The sequence below is a fragment of the Pyrgilauda ruficollis genome, unplaced genomic scaffold (genome assembly GCF_017590135.1).
Source record: "Pyrgilauda ruficollis isolate IOZ18807 unplaced genomic scaffold, ASM1759013v1 scaffold180, whole genome shotgun sequence".
Lineage (NCBI taxonomy): Eukaryota > Metazoa > Chordata > Aves > Passeriformes > Passeridae > Pyrgilauda > Pyrgilauda ruficollis.
In genome coordinates, this window is record NW_024516985.1 from 1,127,165 (window position 1) to 1,149,408 (window position 22,244).

At 41.4% G+C, this 22,244-nt stretch overlaps 1 protein-coding gene across 2 annotated transcripts in view; it reads right to left on the reverse strand.

Moving 5' to 3' along the window:
- Positions 1 to 22,244, reverse strand: part of CAST (calpastatin) — a 51,496-nt gene that overhangs the window by 12,215 nt on the left and 17,037 nt on the right. For both annotated transcript variants that reach the window (XM_041464550.1, XM_041464551.1), the window contains 13 exons: positions 11,736 to 11,795; positions 7,496 to 7,546; positions 7,167 to 7,223; positions 6,862 to 6,978; positions 5,731 to 5,829; positions 5,120 to 5,221; positions 4,473 to 4,553; positions 4,322 to 4,375; positions 3,623 to 3,715; positions 3,381 to 3,476; positions 2,571 to 2,669; positions 1,312 to 1,395; positions 548 to 595 (listed from right to left, as the gene is read on the reverse strand). In XM_041464550.1, coding sequence (XP_041320484.1) covers positions 548 to 595; positions 1,312 to 1,395; positions 2,571 to 2,669; positions 3,381 to 3,476; positions 3,623 to 3,715; positions 4,322 to 4,375; positions 4,473 to 4,553; positions 5,120 to 5,221; positions 5,731 to 5,829; positions 6,862 to 6,978; positions 7,167 to 7,223; positions 7,496 to 7,546; positions 11,736 to 11,795 — 1,041 coding nt within the window. The remainder of the gene's footprint in view (positions 1 to 547; positions 596 to 1,311; positions 1,396 to 2,570; positions 2,670 to 3,380; positions 3,477 to 3,622; positions 3,716 to 4,321; positions 4,376 to 4,472; positions 4,554 to 5,119; positions 5,222 to 5,730; positions 5,830 to 6,861; positions 6,979 to 7,166; positions 7,224 to 7,495; positions 7,547 to 11,735; positions 11,796 to 22,244) is intronic.

Below are 22,244 nucleotides of genomic sequence, written 5' to 3' on the forward strand. Positions count from 1 at the left end.
AAAATTAGTATTTGCAACTGTCTCTTTCAGTATTTTAATCCGCTCTTGTACTTTCTAGGCCACAATGGATACTCTTTGTAAAGTCCAGGTTGTTCTTTGTGATTAGGAAAATGTCCACAGCAGCTTTTTTTCCTTCTTTCCAGTCAAGTTCCTTTATATTTGATCATTAGCAAGAGTAAACCGTCAGGAAAATAAAAGATTTTCCTGCTTCACCTCTCTCTGTCCTTAACAACTCCAACAGACCTCTACAGAATACTTTATACTAGCTCCCCACACAGCCTTTTTTTGAGTCAGCAGTAATTTTTGTAAATCTCTCCTGTCTTGAAGTCTCTAAATCTTTTCCTTATATGAGCTCTTCATTCACAGACAAGTGAATTTCAATAAAACCAATTTCCACCTGATGTTTCTGACCAGCAGGTTTTGTGCAAAGAAGTAAAACACACAAGCAGACCAAGAGACTTACGTCATGGTACAGAGAGAAGTGATGACAGAGAGGGAGAAAACAGGATATCTAGTCACACTCCTACAATATTGTCAGTTTTCTAACCTTTGTTTTTTCTTCAGGCTTCGGCAGTATTGGTTTTCCATCTTTATCCTAGAAGGAAATAAAGTATTATTGACATTTTTCTGTTGTTACAGGAAGTGCCATACTCTGTAATCACCAGCAAAATAAGGTAAAGTAAATTACATACTCAAGAATTAATCAGTGACAGGAATTCCCCTAAATGGGAAATTTTTACATGGCCAGATATGTAGACCAAAAAAGCAAGTGGGATGTCAGCACAAGAGACCAGAAAGTGTTTTGCTGTTGTTTTATTAACTTTGAATCAATCTCCATCACTTTGGGTGACAATCCAAAAAAAAAAAAAAAAAAAAAAAAAGCAATTTTCCAATTTTCCCTATTCCAAATAGTTTCCCACTATTTTACATCAGTGCTTCAAGGTTACATTACAAAAGAGCACTTCTGCAAAAGGATGGATTTTTACAAGGCTGAGATTTAATGTCAAAAACACAAAACGTCACTCTTGGAGAAGTAATGGGTGACTTTGCCATTTGAGATTACTCAGATGAGATGAGATCTTTGCCCAGAGTGCCTGGAAAAAACAGTGATACCCACAAAGGAAGAGGAGGAAATAAGAGGTACAGAAATAAGAGGTACAGGAATAAGAGGTACAGGAATCACCAAGGAGAAAGCCATTGATTAAATACTAGTTTAGTTTGTTTCCCCCAGGTTCTTTCCCTCTCTGTAATGAAAGGAAGTGTCAGGAACAGTGCCCTGCCTACAAAGCAATGGAGATATAAAAAACTTACCAACTCTGGTGTTAACCTGTACTCTGGAGGTATTGTATCATCATGTTCTCCAGCCTTTCGTTCCTTTTTCTCTTTGGCTTTTGCCTTGAAAAGAAACAACATTAAAAAACCAAAACCACTTAAAGAAATTAAAATAAAAGCTCCAGGTACATAACTCCACTATCAGGATTCCTCTGCCTACTGTGTACAAAAAGACTGGCATCAGAAGAAATTATTCTGTGTAGCAAGATTCTAAAATCCCTCAATTTATTCCTGTCAAATGTCTGTGATAAAATCATAATGGTTTAAAATTCAACACCATATGTGAATAAGGCTAAATTATTTTAAATCCTAAAAACCTAAATCCAAAAAACTCTAGACAGTATTCAGAGCTCTTTTTGGCAGGCACTTTTAGAATTTTTGTGTATGTGTACAAAATTGTCAGGTTTTCTTGCACTTCAGCACTCTGATTACAGAACCCATAATTGTGTATCTTTTTCCATCACTGGCACCAAAACGAAGTTTTTAATTCTCTGGACCTCCTTAATAAAGAAATGCATCTGCTAAGTTACCTGAAGGCCCAGACTGACTAAATCTGCAATACAAGAAGCTCTTTTTTAGTCAAAATTTAGCTCAGGAACAGAAGATTTTTTACTATTTCCCCGTTGTTTGCTTGGTCTGAACTATAAGTGAAGACAGGAAAAAACTTGCTCTAACTATTGTTATAGACAGAGTTTGCAAAACTAAACCAAAAAGTTAAAGCTTAATATGCAAACATAGGGTAACTATTTAAATTCTATCTGTTGGGGAAAAACAAAACTCTCAAAAGACAGTGAAGGCAAGACTCAAATTAGAAAGACAATGGAGTTTGAAGGAAAAAGGAGCGCACACACACTGGAAATCAAAAATCAAACAGCAAATGGGCAAAATGAAAGCTCGCTATAAATTGTGTAGAGTGCTGGGGCAGAAAAAACTAAAACAGAGCTGTATCTACTCGTGAATTTATGTATGTATATATGTATGTTTGCTTGTATAAGCAAACAAATGACATGCTCATAATTTTTCAGACCATTTTATTATGTTCTAGTCTAACTGTAGCCACTTGGGATTCTGAGTATTTTTTCATTTTCTTAATCACTGAAGACTCACACATTCCTTAGGCCTTTGATATCAAAGTCACTTTCTTGTTACTTTACACATTTGTCCAGTGTCTAACAAAGAAAACTCAGGATTCAGAGCCAGAGTCTGGAAGCCAGGGTAAGAAAGGAGTGAGGTGTTACCTCTGACACCTCTACAATAGGGGTAGGATCTTCTTCAGGTTCAGGTTCAGGTCCTCCAAGAGTATCCAGAAGAGCATCCATTGCATCATCTTTCATTTCCTGTATTTTAAGAAAATGTGCAAACCACTTTGTAATTTCTTTGGCATGGGTTTTTACCTCAAGTATTTTTGTATTGTATATGAAGAAAACTGCCAGCACCAGATTGGTCATTTGGTGTAAAGCCAAATTGGTTTGGCTTTACCCAATTTACTTAACACCAATTTATGTGACAAAATTAGCACAGTTTTAGTCAGACATGAGGCTTTTCTTAAGGAGAGAATATATAAAAAAAAGGAAGTAAAAAAACCCCCCAAAAAACACAGTGTCACAATGCAATCTCACACAATTCTCATATGCTTTGACTTGGCAAACTGAAAAAGTCTAAGGTCACACTTGCTCTTCAGAGGGAAAAAACAGAAAGTTCATAAAACATGAGAAAATTACATCATATCCAAGTCTTGAACACAGATCATAGAGCTAAGAAAACTTTCCTACAAATATTTCTACTCTGCTTCCTCTAGTGAGAAGAACCACAGTTATTCCTCAGAATCCAGAAGGAAAATCATCTGATACACTAAAGTAAGATCTTTAAGGCACAATGGAATCTGGGCAATGGCATTTCTTGTTACTCCTGTATTTTCTATAATAAAGAGGATTTACAATTGAAAATTAGAATGATGAGAATATTATGGGAATAAAAAACACATACGAGCAGCATATGCCAGTAAATTTTAATTACAAGGTAACCAGTGAAAGAAGGATTATGTGTACCTCTTTTGATTTTGTTTTCTTCTCCTTAGGAGGAATTGAGGTCTTGACTGAACTTGCTGCTTGTGCTTGCACAATTTCTCCTTCTTTATTTGGTTTCTGCGAGCAAGATGAAATTACAGGCAAATTTGCAAATATAGAAAAGAAGCAGGAAATTTTACCTACTTTAAAATTAAATATTATGATAACAGTGTCAATTTTTTCCACACAAGAAATGCATGCAGTGGAAAGGAAAGTGTCAGTACCTCTGTAGGACTTGTCTTCTCCTGAGCAGAAGCAGCACTGCAGGTGAAGTCAGATGACAGGGCGTCTGCAAGCTCATCATCTGTCATTGGCTTCTGAGCAAGGAATTGCAAACCCAGTTATGATCATGAGAAACTTCAAATATCATCATGGGTCCAGCTCAGTTTACAGCCTGAGTGTGTCCCACAATTACTCATACAGTGACCTCACTGGCACAAGTTCCTGACACAACAAAAAAAAAATAAAGGTGCTTGCCCCCACTGGTTGATTCATGTCTTAGATAAGCTTTTATTTTTAGTATGTCAAACTTCCTAACCAGCAAAAGTATGCTGGCTGACAGATATCTCTGGCTAAGTGTAGAAATACAAATAGTCTTTGCTGAAGGCATTACAGAGAGACTCCTGCTTGTGCAGTATTTCTCCCCTTTGTTATTTTTATGCCCAATATTTCTGTAAGCATTTATTTGACTCATTTCAGCTTCAGCATCGTGAAAATTTCTACAGCTTTATTAAAAACATCTGTGCCAAACTCAATTCAGTTTTATCAGTAGCTAGGTTATTTGGAAGCCCACATCCCCCTCCTATTGCCTAGAACTTTTGGAGAACACGCAACATTTATATTTTCCTAGGAATTCAATGATAACTGGGTTATTTTCACCTGGGTTACTTTCACCTTCCAGTATATTAAAAAAAAAGTCTTACTTCATCTTGCTCATTCGGTTTTGGTGGGACCACGTCTTTGCCATGTCCTTTGCTCTAAAGTGAGAATGAATTTTGTAGTAAATGGAAAGCAGAAATATCCAGTATTACAGAAAACACACATGAAGAATGTACTAATTTTTAACTCACTCACCTTCAACAGTTTAACGTACTCTGGAGGGAGACTACCTTCCCGTTTGCCCAGTTCTTCCAAGTATCTTGAATATATATCTTCCTGTGAAAATAATGCACACATTAGTGTTTGTGTACTGTTCTTTACTGAAATAAGTTTCTGATAGAGCCACCTACAGTGATACCACCGAAAAAAAAATGCAAATATTGACTAGGATACTCTAAAGTGTCTTTCAGTACCTACTGCCATGCACGTGCTTCCTCACCTGCTTCAACAGTGCTCATCATCCAGCAGAACATTCCCAGATTCCTAATTTAAGCCATTTCACTGTCTCAGACCATAGGATGTATTTCTGAACCTAGATTGCTTTTTAAATATTTATGTATTCCAAAATTTTTGTCATGTTTTACCAAGCCACTAAGCTTGTAATCTAATAATTTTTACATGATTCTCCCATTCAGACTCAGAAAGTTATGCATTCTTCAACAAATTCCCAAAACTGTCATTTCCATATTAACAAAACCAACATTAAAATGTAACTGTGCACACTCAGTTTTAACTCTTCACAGATCACAGGTACAAGTCCTGGATCCACGCAGTAATGAGCAACTACAGATGTAATTTAGGGATGAATCTTCTAAGAAAAAAGAATGTGAAGTGTAAAATACCGTAATTTCCGGGCCAGTGTAAACAGGAGTAGTGGGCACATCTTCCTCAGGTCCACCAAGCGTATCTATCAGGCTATCAAGTGCTGATTCATCCATACCAGGCTAAAAAAACAAGCAAACCATTACAGAGGTTACAAAGGTGTAGACAGGGGAAAAAAAAAAGCCCTGAAACATCTGGTGAATCTTTAGAATACTCCTAGAAACCAACCTAAAAGCTTTATTTCAGCAGGATATGTACTTGACAATTTTTTCAGTGAGAATGGTTCTAAACTCAATTCTACAGTGTCATTAACAAGGTATTTTGTATTTGTGTATCAGTGCCATATATATTCAAATATAACCGAAGATAGGGAGTAACTGATTGTCAGCTTGTATAACTTTAAGCTAGCTTCTGAAGAAGTCCTATTTAACAAAACAAAAATGACACACCGGTTGTTTTCCACCTCTTCCTGCAGATGGCCCTCCACCATCATCCATACATTGAGGATGTATCAGTACTTCAGCAGTTACCCATTCATTTTTTTTCCTGAAACCAAAGTATTTCAGAGAGAGAATCCCTCTCTGAGACATTATTACAAAGGAACCCCTTGTCTGAGGCTGTGTTTACTAACCTCAGTACTTGATTTGTCAGCAGCAGCAGCCACACTTGCACCAGCTGTGCCTGTTCCAGCAGCTGCACCCGTCACTGTGGACATCTCCTTGGACTTTTGCTGGAGAAGAAAAAGAGAAAAAGTAAGGGATAGTTTATTGCAATGTTAAAAGAGAGACAAAACAAAGTAAAACATCCAATGCTGAGGCTGTGCACAGGGTTTTGGACTCAGCAATTGCCTGGTGCAAATGCACAGTGCCCAGATGTTTGGGCAGAGTGAGCTACCACCATAAAAGCTCTGTTTCCAGTGAGATTCTGCTGTGGGAAAGAAAGCTTTTAATTTTAAGCACTCTACCTCCTTCTTTAATTCTGCCAGTGAAAGAAATATGCAGGGCAAGAAAGATTTTGAGGCCCCTTCCAAGTCTCTTTGGAAAGCTGTCATTTACTTCTGGTAGCTCTCAATGCTCCATTAAACTCCAGCAGCAAAAGGTGCTCAAACAGGTGGGGTAAAAACTGCTGCAGGCAGCGAGGTGGAGGGGCACCACCACCACACAAAATGCAGATTTCTGCATTACTGACACTGCCATTTACTGCCAAAAACTGTGTTGTAGCAGAGCTGCAGGAGCCCTTTGTGTTACCCCGGCCTTGCCAACAGGCACATGCACACCAGCAGACCAAAACATCCACATTCTGATGCCACCACATGCTTTTTCTTTCACATTTTTTCTCCATTTACCCTGTGGAAATGACCCCTCCTCAGCTATTTTTCCCTGGCCTTCCACACTTTAGTTTTTTTCAGAGCCTTGCATTCAGGGCTGACCTGCTACACTTGGAGCCAACACTGCAGTGAGGGGCAAGGGAAGAGCCTGGAAAAGAACTAATGACAGCTGTGAAGCTACAAGGAACTCAGCAAAAAAACTGAGAGAAAAACAGAAGAGCCCCAACCACACAGAAACAGGCCTAAAACTGTGATGTTCTTACTGTTATTTGCTCGGCCAAGAGCTTAACTACACTGTGATTTTTGGGGGCCCAAAAGTCTCACTTGACAGTACTCAGCTAAACAATTCCATGTTTATATGGATTCCTAACACTCCCTCAATAAAATAATAAAAGTTAGCTGGAGTAATAAAAACTGGTTGTGTTTCTACGATACCTTTGGTGTCTCTGTGGATGTTGCTGGTGGAGGCTGGCCAGCCTGAGTTGTAGTTACTTTTCCTGTGTTATTTGGTTTAGAAGCTGTTGTCACAGTAGGTGTGGTTTGGTTGTTTCCCTGTGTAGAGATAAACTATTATCACTAGATACGGAGGGCTGGCTTTTTGTTTCTTCAAACTATTTTTTTAAGTGAAAGACAGAAGTAAAGTAACAGAAGAAACCCTTATAAAAAGTAAAGTAAAATATCAGAAGAAACCCTCATTACAAAATTCAAAGAGAGAGAGAGGTAGAAATTATATTACTTACATCACTGGGTTCTTTTTGCTTCTCTTCAGACAGCTGTTTATTTTGAGAGTCTGTTGGCTGCCATAAAATAAAATATTGAGATAATTTACCATTTCTATCACTCAGTGCTACAGAACATGATCCATGCTAGTCCAAACAAGCACAAGACAGATCTAAAGATGGTTAAGAGGACACTTCCTGAGCTGTTCTGAAGTTTATGCCCAGATATGTCACTGGTCACACACCAGTTTCACATGACACAGAAATAGCCAAGAGTTCAGCCTCTTTTTTCAAAGTTAGTAAAAGACCAAAGTGCAGCAGCTCTGCAAAGGTGAAAGGTAGGGATTTACCTTGTCTGACTGGGTGTTTTTTTCAGTTCCTGCTTTGGTTGTCGGTGCAGACTGAAATACAAACAACATTTATGCAGCAATTAATATGCATGGTTATTTGCAGAGGATCAGATTATGTAAAGGAGAGTATCAGACAGGTTCACACTTGCCAGCACACATGCTGTCTAACTACTACACACTAATCTTGCAGCTCATAACATCCTAACACAGGCTACCAGTGATTTAAGAGCACTCAAATATGTGCAAACATCCACACATAAACACACTCATTCCTCACATGGGGGACTGACAGGGAAAGATGGTAAAATATAGTAACCAGTTAGATACCAAACACAAATTGCCATTAGCAATTTCTAAAACAGCCTCAAATATTATTTGGATTTTATGGATTAAATGGATTATTTTTCCACTAATTTATCAATAAAATAATTATAATTGTGAAGTAAGTAATTATAAAAATACATGTAGTCCTGATGGGAAAGACATTAACTACTTAGATTCAATGGCACATACACAGGGTGGGACATATTCAGTTAATATCCTTATACTACACAGCAGAAATTTTGTATTTTTTCTTTCCTCTCTAACCTCCTAATGTTCTTATTTTACAACAGAGCTGGACAACCTGGCTAGGATAATATTACATGACTGCACTTCCAGGGTTTATGCCTGAGAACCTTCTGCAGCCATGCCACAAAATCAATTCCTGTGATTCACCCAGTCAAAGTACAGAAAGCAATAAATTGCAGCAGTAAGAACTGAAAATGAAAAATTGTAGAATTGTTAAGAAGAAACAAACCCAGCCTCCTCACCACATTTTTCTTCCTATTTCTTCTTGCTGGTTCTAGCTGCACTATGAGCAACCCAGAAAGAGCCTTTCATCTGCCAAACATTCATTACCACTTAGAATCACCCAGCTTCCGTTTTCTGGCTGACCACACAGAGAAATTTGCTCAGTTTGTTTACATTTTGTTACGCAAGTATTCACACCCCCACACTGAACTGCAGACACTTGGCTGGGAAATCCTGAGCACACATTAAATGCAGATGCCTGGGCATAATCCTGGCAAAGGTCTTGAAGCTTTCAGGGACACACCTCCACACACAAATGGGGAGAGACTGATGGAGAGGGAGAAGCAAAAATTCTCAAAGTGAGAAAAAGATATTAAAAATAAATATTTCACTTAAGGTCACAGATTCCCACCTTCTCCCCAAATTCCCTGATTTGTGTTTTGTCTTGATGCCTAAAACCTGATTAAAGCACAGCAACTCTCAGGTTCAGTCATGCTTTATATACCCCCACTTGTGTGTCCTTATTACATGACTATTGCTAACTCAGACACAACATCCATGTTTGTACCTGTACACAAAATAATCCTGTAATGAAAGGATAATCCAAGATTTTCCTAGTTTATAAAATAAATTAAGGTTGGGCGTGTTTCTGTAACATCTATAGCAAATAGTCAGTCAGACATGAGGTGTCCTTCAGCAGCAAGATGCAAAAAATGTAACAGAAGTGCAGAGATGAAGTGCAAAAAATACAGAGTTTGGCCCTGGGACTACTGCTTGCTCAGGATTCTAAGTACCCTGCTATCAGAGTACAAATTCAGGTTTTTCTTATCTGCCTTTCAGAAGAAAACTAAACACACCTTATTTTTGCAGGATCATAAAATACATGTACTTGCACTTCTGCCCACGCCCAACAACACCTGTACAGAACATTGAATACAAATTCTCAACTTGCTAAACCAGTTATGAACAACTGTAAGTCTTCTTTTTTATACTGTAAATATTATTTTACTGAATACTTTATGCACCTTCTGTGTGAGGTATGCATCATTCACTATCCTTTTATCATGTTTAAAATATGCAGAATTACCCATACTATAAATTTATGTTTGGTGATGCTGAAAAATAAATAAACCCATATGGGCAAGGATTTGAGTCAAGTCTTGCACACAAAAGCTGAGGCCACAATAAAACACATTATTATCAACACCTGCTCACACACAGAGACACATCTATTTAGATACACTTTTAGCAATTATAAGGTTCAAATCTAATTTTTTAAAAAATCAAACAAAAAAAACCCCAGGTAATCAAACCAACAATTTTTGTATGAGACTATCCATTCAGAGGAATTGTTCAGCCATGCTTTAAACAGAGTCAGCTGTGAGCAGCCACAGGCTGAAGCCATGGCATCAGCTGATGGTGTGCACTGAATTTCTGTGGAGAAAAAGATCTTCCACTTCCCCTTCAGCTGCCTACTCCCACCTGCACTGTGCCAGGATCCAACAGGATGCATTTCAAACTGGCTGAAATGGTCTGGAAATGAAAAAAACAACACTTTTTCTCTGGTTCCCTGGCTCACAGAGCAGCTGCACGAACATGAGCAAAGGGAAGGCGGCTGAAGGGGACGTGCTTGTGACAGTGGTGGTGGCAGCACCCTGTTTGCTCCAGCCCTGCCAATTCCACAGAGCGCTGGCTCAAAACCCTGGTCCTCCAAACTGTCCACCTAACCCCAGGCTTTGCCCACAGAACAAGAAATTCCACATTCCTTCCTCTGCCACAGTGAACTCAGGGCTTTCTCGGAGAGGCACAGCTCTGAGGGTTCACTGGAGGCAAAGGATACACACACAGAGAACTGAAGGTTGAGGAGGGGTCCAGAGCATGTTTAAGAGCAGTGGCACACTAGAGAGACTTCAGGAAGGACAAATGAGATGTGGTTACAGCAGGCAATTGGGAAAGATTTGTTAATTTGCAAGAAATTCAGGACTAGAAATTGAAGTGACTCAGCAACCTTGCTTCTTTTCAAAGAAATCTACTGTCAAAAATGCAAATAACTTGTTTAATCCAGCAGGAGGAAGACATTAATAACGCAACAGACATTAAAAGAAAACATTAATTATGTTACACATGCAAATGCAGGCTACTGTTTCAAAGGGATTTGTGTTTACCAGTCTTACAGTGCTGAAGCATGCCTCTGCTACTCTATTTTTGGCTCATTTACCACATTCTTCTGAGAGTTGTTTTAAATTTCAAGTAGGGAAAAGACCATAGCTGTCTGGGTTAGACCATATGGGGAGCCACAGCACTAATGAACACGACACAAATGAGTTTGCCCACAAACACAACAGGGAGGAGAAACCAGATGCTGGCAGATGCCTTCAGTTGTGAGTAACGATGATGGTGCACAAATGGAAAACTTGTTTAATTGCCATTCAGCTCTTAGATGTACGTGTGCATGGAGGAAAAGGGTTTCAAAAGGCTGAGTGGAATGTAATGGCTAAGTTCAAATGCAGAGATGAGGGTGCAGGCCAGAATGAGCAGAGACAAGCGTGAAAGATTACCACAAAGAAACTTCCCATTTGATAAATGGAAAAAAAAAAAAAAATCACCACTGTGAAGGCAACCAGACCTCAGCTCTGACTGTGCCAACACGCTGTAGGTGCCCAAAATGTGCCTGGCAGGGCCTGCAGCAGTGCCTTTTACCTGCAGGGCTGGCTCTGCCTGCACCAGAGCACCTGCAGGGACCCCCCCCATGCACCCCTTTTCTGGCATTCACACAAGGTGCAGGCAGCCCGAGCCTTTGCCACCACACAAGTCCCTGCTGGCCTGCTCTGGCATCCAGCTTTTGTTGGTTTTGCTGCTGTGGCTGTGGAAAATGGAAGAGCTGGGGGGAGAGCCATTAATCATTTGTTTAAACAGCACAGGTAACTCCTGTCAGGCAAGGTGAGGACGGTGAGTCTCTCCTAACAAGGCAAGGACAGCAGTGATGACACAGCCCTGACACTGAGGAAGGCCCAGTCATAAAACAAGACAGAACAAGTGTGAAGGGCAAAGGCAGGGGAGCTGTCAGACACAGAAACACAGGAGATTAACCAGAAGGTGCAACTGCACATACAGAGAAAGCTGAAGCTCATCCTGGATTTGTTGAGTACGTGAAACATCATCAGCAGGTAAATCATGCTGCAGTTGCACTGGGGGGAGCTATAGCACGTGCCACAAAACTGACAGAGCTAAAATTTAACATTGCAATTAATTTTATTTTTATTGCCATTGTAAAAACCTCTGGTTGCTTTGAATAGCACTTTTTTAGATTTTTTTTTTTCTTTTGCAGAGGAAACTAAGCTACGATGAGAAATATGGGTACAGTTACTCAGTATCAAAGTGTTAAAAACTAAATTCCATGGCTTCATACATGTGCCATGCAAGCATGATTTCCTCCTGAAATTCTTACCCTAGTTTCAGATGGCTTCATAGTTTGTGGTTTTGATGCATCCACAGAAGGAGACTGCTTCTAAGAGAAAAAAAAAACAAAACAACTTTACTTTTGTAATAAATACTTGTATTAAGCAAGCATAAAGAATCTGAATTCACTTGTTATCCAGATAAAATTAAGAATAAATTATTTCTGACAATTAGAGTTATTATTTGAGATCTTTTGCCCAGCCTGTATTTCTACAATACATGAAGAACTTTGACAGATGCCCACAGACCTTCTTTAGACATTATATTTTCTCCTCTGACATGCACTGACAGCAAATTTTCCATCAAGTACTAAGACAAACTGCAATCCTGCTCTCACACTGAAGCACATATCCTTATTTTGCAGGATTCACCCATGTTACTTTTTTAAGTTTTTAAACAAAAATTGTGCCTTTGGATTTACTGGTTTATTGCAAAAAAATATTGAATTCTAAAGTATCAAACTTAGATACGTCAAGACAAAAAGGAGTAGTCAATATGTGAGTAACACACGTCCCACTCAGTGTTCCGATATATCATCTGACCTTTTAGGAACTCCACAAAGGATATGGTCTCTTCTCCTGGCTTCAGGGATGTTAATCCAAAACAACCCTGGTGTGTTGCTGTTGTGGCTGTATCAAACTTCAAATCCCAGAACATTCCAGCTGTCTCATCAATACTTTATAAAGAAGTAATACTACTCCTCTATTCCTGCTTCATGCTCCTCTGCTTAAAGGTGTATTTTGTATTTTTGCATTTGTCCAAAGTTGTATTCTATGATTCTGTGATTTGCCACCTCGGTCACAGTAACACATTCTTAGGTCACATTTAAGTTTACTGCACAATTTATCAATTTTTTTTTTTTTTTTTTTTTTTTACTTTTTCTCTTCTCCATCCATTTTTTTTACATTGCCTCTGTTTACCATGCTATTTGAAGTATGAAAACACACACACAGGTTTGAATGAACAGAAATCACATTACTACTCTAGACCCCAGGGTGGCTTCTTACTTCCACATGGAAAAAAATTTAATTTCCTTAACTTTTTGCACCACAAGGATTTCTCAGCAATAAGAGAAAAGCTGTACAGAATTTAAAATGCACACTATGATGACAGCAGCGTGGTCTCCCCACCAGCTTAGCTGGTGTCTCACACACCTCAGTGAGAGGTTTGATTGTTCCAAATACAAATTATAGAGAATCTCTAGTTGTCACACTTCAGAAAAGTAAACAAATAATTCTTGCTTCCATATACCTACAGACTGACTACTTAATAGATGGGAGCTTTTGCATGGGTGGAGACACACACAGGAATGTAAAGAGCCTCCTACATCACGGCAGAAAAATAAAGTTTTTAATAACCTTTTAACCTATTTCCACTATGACCATCAGGTATTTTGCTCTTCAACAGTTTTCCTCTCCTTTTCTTTCCTCAGCAAGAAATTAATCTGAATTCCTTCTGCATGACTAACAAGGAGGTATCTGTTCTACACCTTAGAATTAGTCACCATAGTCCCTGTCTGTTTAATAATGAAAACATTCATCTGAGCCCTTCTCCCCTCCAGCTCTCAGAAAACTCCTACCAAGCCACTGCCTTAAATTGCACTGAAATATTCTTTTTCCCCCATCTTTTTCCCCAGCACAGCAGCATCACCACAACCTGCAGGGATGACTGAAAACTTCCCAAAACCCCAGCTGCTTCTTCCTGCCCTGCCCAGCTGGAGGGCAGTGACCAGCAGAAGCCAAGAGGTGAAGAATGGAGGAGGAGGAGCCCTCTGAAAATAAAAAACAGCTCAGTGCTGACCAGGGGCTGTGGAGGACACCGAGCCATCCTTCCTGGGGACACTCAGGGGAACAAAGCCCTGAGGAGCCAGAGAAAAGCAGGATGGGTGGGAAGAGCACAGGGACCACCACGGAGTGCCTTGCTTCCCTTCCCTCACTTCCTGCTCAAGTTCCACAACAAAGGCCCACAATTTTCCACTCTCTCCCCAAAAAGAGCCACTCCAGGGAAGAAGCAGGGTCCTTGTTCTGCCAGCCCCTCAGCCAGGGGGGTCTGCAGCCAGACTGACAACGCCAAGAGGCTGCTGAGCTCCAAGCCCTTTGTCTGGTGTGGTCACCACGGCACCACCTTGTCAGGTGGGATCTGCCCCTTACCTCACGTTGCTCTGGTGCTCTGTCCCCAGGACCCTGCTCTGCCACCAGCTGTGCCCAGATGTTCCGGCCACAGCTCCACAGAGGGACTGCAGAAGGAAGGCGTGGAGCAACATCGGGACGTGTGTCAGGCATGGAGGTAAATAGTAAAGTGCTGCCTGGCAACCTGGCAACAAAACCCTCCTGACGCAGGAGGAGGGTTTTGCCATGTGGCTGTGGCACACCCTGCTCACACCCCGGGGTGGGCAGCCCCAGCACCCCCTCGCAGGAAGGCTGGGGTGTCACACATGGGGGTTCAACCAGACCGGGAGGCTGGGGCAGAGAACGTCAGGGATCCCCAGAGGGCAGAGCTGCAGGGGAGAACCAGCACAATCACTGCTGGCTCCTCTCTTCCTGCAGCTGTGGGTCCTGCCTGAAAGCAGGAGTGGGTTCTGGAGGGTGCTGTGCCAGCCCTGGTGCCCTGGGAGTGAGGTGCAGGGGGGATCCCAGCCTGGGGCATGGCTGGGAGGCAAATCCACAGCATGGATCCAGCACCACTGATGGCCCACCAGGAGCTGCCCCCTGCCTGAGACCACCAAGACCACCATCAGCACACAGGGAAGAGGTTACAGGACAGCACTGATCAGGCAAAGACTGATCCCTGTTAATTAGCCCACCCTGCCAGCAGAGCTGCTGGGTGACCTGCAGTGTGGGGTAATACCAGGCTTTGCACAGGAGCTGACCAAAGGACCTCAGGTGCTCCTGAGTTAGAGGATGGCTTTCCAGGAAGGGCTGATGAAGAGATCTCGGATCTAATTTGATGGAATTAAGAGAAGGAATACCCTTGGAAACTCATTTGTCAAGTTAGCAGGGCAGTATTCGTGCTGGTTGAAAGAGAACTGTCACAGAAGCCGAGCAGTGGGTTAGCAAAACAAAACAATCACAAATTGGTTATCTGGTCTCATTGTATTACAGAAATCTGCATGGAAAGTGTAACAGGGGAAGAAGAAAATAATAGTGACAACAGCAAAATTAAAAATTTGAACAGCTCAGAGAACTGGATGCAGATGCCCTCTGAAAAGATAAAACAGGCAAATAAATCCATGAGTGCTCTCAGTTTCACAGACCTAAAAATCATTGAAACTACACCAAGTGCAGAGAGCTGACATCAAATAAAATAATAAATTCTGTAAATTTGTGAGGAAGATTCATCAGGCTGAGGAAGGTCGTGGCCCAACCTCAGAAAAGAGCACAATGCACCGGGTGGAGCTCTTCAAAACCAGAAGAGATGCTGCAAACATTTAGCAAGCAACCCATACAGAAATGCTGAGGTGACAACAAGAAGATAAATAAGAATAAACAAGAATAAAGCAACAAACCTCCAGAGGAGGACACACTGTCAGTGCAACTTTTCACTTTACTTGAGGTGACATTTTCTCGAATGAAATGGGGAAATTGGTCTGTAACACTGAGTTACAATCTTGCTTTCAGACAACTGAATAAAGCAGAGCTCCTGATCTCTGACACTGGTGGCAGGCTGAAGGCAGCAACACAGAAATCCCAAACAACACCAAACCCTTCTAGACAGGCAGCAATACTGACAAAAACATGCAAAGGCCATAATGTCACAGAGTGAGATTCTCCTACCGAAAAACAAACAAGGGGAGAGGAATCTGGGGAAAAGTAATCTGTTGCTGTGACAACGTAAATATGAATGTGAAATATAACTTCCAATCTTTGGCTTAAGCTTCTCTAGGTCAAGTGCTAGCACAATTTTTTGCCATCACACTGCATCAGAGATGAATATTTAAAGATATGAGGACAGGTTTAGGGGAAAAAATTAAGAAAAATTATGTATGAGGGAATTAGTGGCAGGGAAAGGTGAGTCAGGACCTGATGCTTTGTACTCTGGCCAGGGCCCCAAGAAAATGGGAAGCAAAGTAGTGACTTAGCCTTTAATAAAAAATCTTTCAGGTCTGTGCTCAAAGATCTTCCTTCTGGAGAGAAGACTCACTCTGAGGCAAAGGCTACCTGGATAAATCAGGCGCCTCCAGCTCTAGCAGCCTTTGGGGGAGCTTGTATAAGCATTTTTAGAGTGATCTAGCCGACCACAGTCTAGAACAGAGGGCTGCAGAGCTACCCAAGTTCTCTTGTGGGATAACACCCTTTTGGTGTGACTGAGCTGGGACTGCTTCTCCGGCTTGGAGCTCACAACACCTATGATTTCACAATTACTAACTCACAGGGTGTGTAATGCCAGGGAAAACCTAATCTACCTGACTGTGAGTGGCTGCTTCTCTCCATGAATGGGCCCTAATTCTGAGCTTTAATTAACGGCGCTTGTGAGATGTGGGCAGCAAAAGCTCTTCAGAGAACCGCTGTGAAAAATAATGGGTTATCTCGCTCAAGTGTGAAATACCACTTGAGCTGTTGAAGAGGTTAAACCTCTCCCTTTCTTTGATGGTGTGTGGCAAGGGCTGTGCAGCCCTCCCATCCCCGGACACACACACACGGGAGGCAGAAGATGGGGCAGGGACAGCACCAAGGGGGTGAGTGTGTGCACATGTACAAATAAATACATAAATCTATAAACATGTATATTTAAAGCTGCACGGCATGTCAGACGTGCAGTGACTTAAAATGGGAGAAAAGATTGAGCATTAACTCTTTAAATATCTTTTATTGCTACAGCGGCCATAAAAGCTGAGTTAAAATATTACAACTTTGCTCCTGTGTCATTTTCCATCCCAAGTAATTTTGGAAATATTCTATTTTGCAGCTGCTGCTCTTATATGCAGCTCTGCTATCATATTTCCAAGAAAAACAACAGATTTTTAAGAGAGAGATAAAAAATACCCACAGCAACCAAGAAAACAATATTGTTCTCAATATTTCAAGCTGTCAGTAAATTTTGTGGAGGCTTAATACTAAGAACCCAATGAAATGGAAGAGCAGGATGCAGGTTTCTAGTTAGTACCTGTGTATTACTCAGACACTGGTGTAGCTGTCTGAAATGCTTCCTCCTGTTTTTAGCTTTCATAAATTCAGCTGATGTGAATATAACCGAAAAATATCTACAATCTATTACTATCATTATAGTTCAAATTTCTGCAGCTACTATCGTGAAAAAGAATAACCCTAAAATTTCATTATTCTGCCATTTTCTCACCACGCAGGACAAGCATTTGCAACAATTATTAACCTATACCCAGAAGCAATATCAACCACCATTTAGAGAAAGTAAAAGACACAGAGGAAATACAGCCATTTCCTCATGAAACAAAAACATGACAATTTTTTAAAGGAACTGCTTTGAACCAGGAGACTGAGGTGCTGATTAGCCTTTAAAGACTCTTTTATGTCCTCAAGTGCTGCTAAATTTATTGATGCTCGTGGAATATTGAGACAGACAACTTCCATTACACAGATTCACTGGTTTCTTCCGCTTTGAATTTAGAATAAAATTTCTGCCATTCTGCCACAGATATGAAACTCTTCAATACTTCACTACTGAATTTTATGCATCAGCTAAAGCTGGTTAACCACACTACCCAAATTCAATTCAGCAGGTTTTCAAGCAGTGTTTTTAGAGGCAACCTACTTGCATTTGAATTTGGTCACACTAAATGAAATGTTAACAAGCAAATCAGTGAGTAAGAACCAGTATTATATTTACCACAGTGCAGAACAAGGCTTCACACCTCCTAGAAACTGCCAAACCACCTTTAGCTGAGATGTCTGTTTTAAAATGTCTGGATTGCAATGACCTAATTCAAGGCTTAATATTTGCATGTTTGTTTTTTTCTTTATTTTATCAATTGTTAAGATTCTGAAACGGCTTTATGCTGGAACAAAGCACAACTGAGGCCAGTGAATGACAATTCACTTTAAGTAATTTTTGTAGTATTTCACTCTTCCTTTAACTTCCAACACCGCAGTTTATGCTCACTTATATGCAGGAAGTTAGGACTGTCATAAAATTTATAAGTATCCCACACCTGATGGCAAGAAACACTGTGCCTGTTTGCTTCTTCTGGAAGCAGAGGGAAAGCTGGTCACAGGTCATGCACAATATTTATACAGCAAGAATTTACATACTCACAGTTCAATTTGTGGCCATGAGGAATTACTTAAGACTCCAGCATGTGGCTTGGCTTACTGCTTTAAAGACTTTACTATATACAAAGGCAATTTCTATTTAATGTTCTTCCATGCTATTGGAAGTGATCTGGAAAAAAAAGTCAGTAAATTTCAAGCAGGGTGACAGACTTCATCTGCTGCCTTCACATTCTGTGTGACTGCAAATAGACCACTTCGGTATGTCAGGCTGCACAATCCTTCTTTCTTTTAAGTTAATCAACAATCAGCTTTAAACTCCTCATTCTTATTTCCCCTTAAAACCTGTTTACCTCCTCCTGGAAACTTCCCGTTTCTGTGACAATAAACCACAAGCTGGCAGGCACTGAAATTTCACTTTCACTCAGTCATATTCAGATATTAGAAGCAGTGCCCCAGTCCTGTCAAGCCTCTTCTCAGGTTCCCACCCTGCACAAGGGAGGTTTGCAGTAATGTATGAGCTGCTCACTGCAGACGAGCTCCCCTGCTTTTGTGGGCAGCTCCAAAATCCTCTTTTCACTTTTGCCTCACGTGAGCATTTAGCTGCAACCTCTCCAGCCAGCTGTTTCCATTCTCTGCATGCTGTTTCAAACACCAGAACGTTCCACAGTTGTCTGCAGCAGGCTGACAAATAAACACCAGGAACACAGGAGATTAGGTGCCAGCCACATGCCACGCGGCGCGGCTGAGCTCAGCTGGGATTTGTGTCACTTGTCTGCAGTGTCACACCACACTCTGCTCTGCAGGGCTGGGATACAAAGGGGAGCCACAAACAGAAGCAGGGAGCCACAAACAGAACCAGTGTTCTCCAAAGATGGGGTTGAAAAGGACACCGAAACACAGCTTCAGTGTAAAACAACTTTACGTTTACAACTTTACGTAAAACACAGCTTCATCTTCATTAAAGGTCTCTGAGGTTGTGAACTCGATTATTTCCACTGCAGCAATCAAACCAGGCAATACCAAATGTGAGAGCAGCACTCAGAACAGGAAATTTGTTTTTTTCACTCCCAGAATGCAGAGAAGATGGAAAGAAAAAATTATTCATGAATGGTTGTAGGGGCTGACACACACGTGGCTACCAAAATGAATGGAGAACACAGGAGAATAAATAAAAAAACACCAAGTCAAGGAATCTTAATAGAACTTGGCTGTTAAAATATCATCTCAGGGCAAAGCTGCATAACCAGGGCTGGTGGTGGTGTGTTGCTGTGCTTTGCTGTTAGATAATTTTAGAAAATTTCAGCACTGTGTTATTGTTCCCACTTAAAAAGAAGCAGATTGGGGCACTTCTTGCTTCAGCATTGGCTTCAAGTTAAAATTACTTCAGAAGGGCCTTCGGCATGTTCTGGAGGAATAACTGCATTGTGGTTCAGGTAAAAAATACGAAATCTCCACTCTGGTGAGGTTTTATCCTGCCTCACAGGGGTCTTCCCTCCTGGGGATCAAAAATGTTCATTTTCTAGGTGGTTCCAGCACTTGTTCTGAGCATGGCACAAAGGCAGGCACAGACCTGACTTCTTCCATAAAGCCAGCAGGGTTCCTGAGCCTTAAGGAGCTCCCAAAGAGTGCTGAAAGCTGCCACCCTCCCTGTCTCCACGCCAGGTTCTCCCTTTGGCAGAAGAGACTGTGGACAAAGCCCCGCAGCGTTAATGAGCACGAGCATCCTCCTCTCAGGGAAACAAGGGGCAGAAATGGTGTCAGTGGAGAGGCTGGAGACCCAGGCAGTGAGAAAAACATCTCCTTTGCTTTCTGGACATAGAGGTTTCTTCTCTACCCTCACTCCCAGTCCTCCAAGGGCCACCAGGGGAGCACAGCCTTGCCCAGAATTCAAACTGGGAGTGACCCCCTAATGTGCAAAGCTCTACAACCAGAGCCATGAGGAAAAACTGGTCATGGAGCTCACTTCTGCAACTCCATGATCAGAAACAAAATTTTCTGCAATATACCCCATGTATCTAAGCACTCAAAGGAAACAAAAACACCGCAAAACCCAAAAAAAACCCCAAAACAGCACTCAAGAAAGCACTGTTGTATAAAAGACTGAATGTAACAAATGGTAGTCTAGAAAACAAAATGTCTAATGCAGAAATGCAGAAATAGCTATTATAAATTGTATTACATAGATCTAAACCACCACAACATTGAGGAAACTAGTTACCAAAAAAAAAAAAAAAAATTAAAAATGAAAAGAGATCAAGTACTCAGCAGAGGTGTCTGCAATGTTTAAAAATTCTGGCTATTTCATGCACTACTTTAACTTTCTCCAAAGGAGAGACAATATTACCAACAATAATCAAACAGTGGCATTACTTAAGCAATGCCTACCTATCTAATGTTCACTACTGCAGAAACAATACAATTCATTGAAAAGTATTCTTTTTTCCAGATGTTTAAGCATATCTTAGATATGCTAAAACACATATTTTTAAGTGCAATAAACTACAGATACCTGAGCACAGTTCAAACAAGGAATTGCTCTTGCAGAACACCACACCCTGACTATGCAATACTCTGTATAGGCTCTGCATTAGTATGCCAAAAAAAATCACACAGGTCTTGGAAGGCAGCACAGCGTGGGCTGCGAGCAAGGAAAAAATACCAACCCCGCCCCAAAGCAAAAATATAAATACAGAACAACTTGGACAGCACTTTTAAAGCTTGCTCTTCCTTGTCCCTCTCTCCTCCAAACTGCTGTGTCACGTGGTGTCTGAAAAGGCTGTTTCCAGTATATCCAAATAAATAAACTGAAAATTATTAACTACACGCTGCTCTGGAATGCCTCAAGCCTGCTGACAGGGCAGGCACGCCAGAAAACCCTGGAGCTGGCGGCTGGTGTTATCGCAGCCCACAGAACTCCCAGAAGAGGGGGAGAAATGGGAGAAAACAAGACAAAAAAAAAAAAAAAAGAAGAAAGATAAAACTACAGCAGGAACACAAACAAGCCTGAGGCAGAGGCAGCAGGGAAGCGAAGCAGGGAGAGCCCACTCACTTGGGGGACGCGTGGCTCCGGGGTGCTGCAGGGACGCGGCTGCTCCTGGCCCCGGCGCTGGGGCTGTGCCTTCCGGGAGCTGCTGGCCAAGCCAAGCCCTTGGCAAGCCCCAGTGCTGAGCCACACCATCCCCACCCAGCAGCACAGGGGAGGGCACCCGGACCTGCAGGTTTGGGCTCCCACGCTGAGCCACAGGCAGCAGAGCCCCTGCTGCTGCTCCCTGCGGAGCTGGCCAGAGCAGGGTGGCCCAGCAGGGACAGCTGTCACTGAGCTGGCACCGAGGGACACGCAGCAAAAGCAAGGGGCGAAGCTGAAATTCGGCCTCCAAAAAGCAGCATTTGCCTCCAGCCTTTCGATTTCTCAGCGCCGGTGCCGAGGGAAGGAAGCTGCTCATTTCCCCTCAGCCCCATTACAAGTTTACACTCTCTAAATTTGGAGTGATTACCCAGACTCTCCGAGCGCATGGATGTTGCTAACTGAAAGTAATTGAGAGGGTTTTGGCCACTTAAGGCCTAAACTTGACTGAGTAGGGCTATTTTTAAGCATAACAAACCCAAATAATCCGTATTAGTTTAGAAATTAACAGGTGCTTCTTGAAATACCAATAATTGAATTTCTTTTCGCCATATAATAAAATTTTCAATACCTGTGGTATTACAGGAGAGTTTGTTGGTTTTTCTTTTCAAGAAAGAGCCCTGTGCCACTAACAAAACCTTCAGCCACTTTTTCATAATAACCTCTGTATTGCCCTTTACCTTGAGTGAATAATAAGAAATAAGTCAGCACTGGAAGGGAATTAGAAAGGGATAAACATCTGCAGACTGATGAAGAAAATATCCCATTTCTGAGTGAAGTATAGAATTTTTTTTTTGTGTAAAGGTTGTGCTATTTTGACCACTGCAGAGCTCTGCAAGTTGCAAATCCTGTATCTTTACAGAAAGCCAGCTCTTCCACGCATGAGGCACCTTTTGTACTCCAGCAGCTTCCAATTTTTAATGTTTAGGTCTATTTTTAGTGTGCCTCTGCCACCAAGAAAGCCAGCACTGTTCCCCACACAGGCACAGCCCTCCTGATTTTCACGTGCTGCCAACAGCTCTGAGGGCAATTTCCAGGAAGAGCCCCATGATTTGCCACAGTCCTGCTGCAGAACACCCATAAACTGTGAATCTGTGTCATGCAAACACCCACCCTGGACAGAACATGGACACTAAGTCCTCAGATAACCTGAATTGTTATTTTTTTCTGAATAATCTCAAATTTTAGA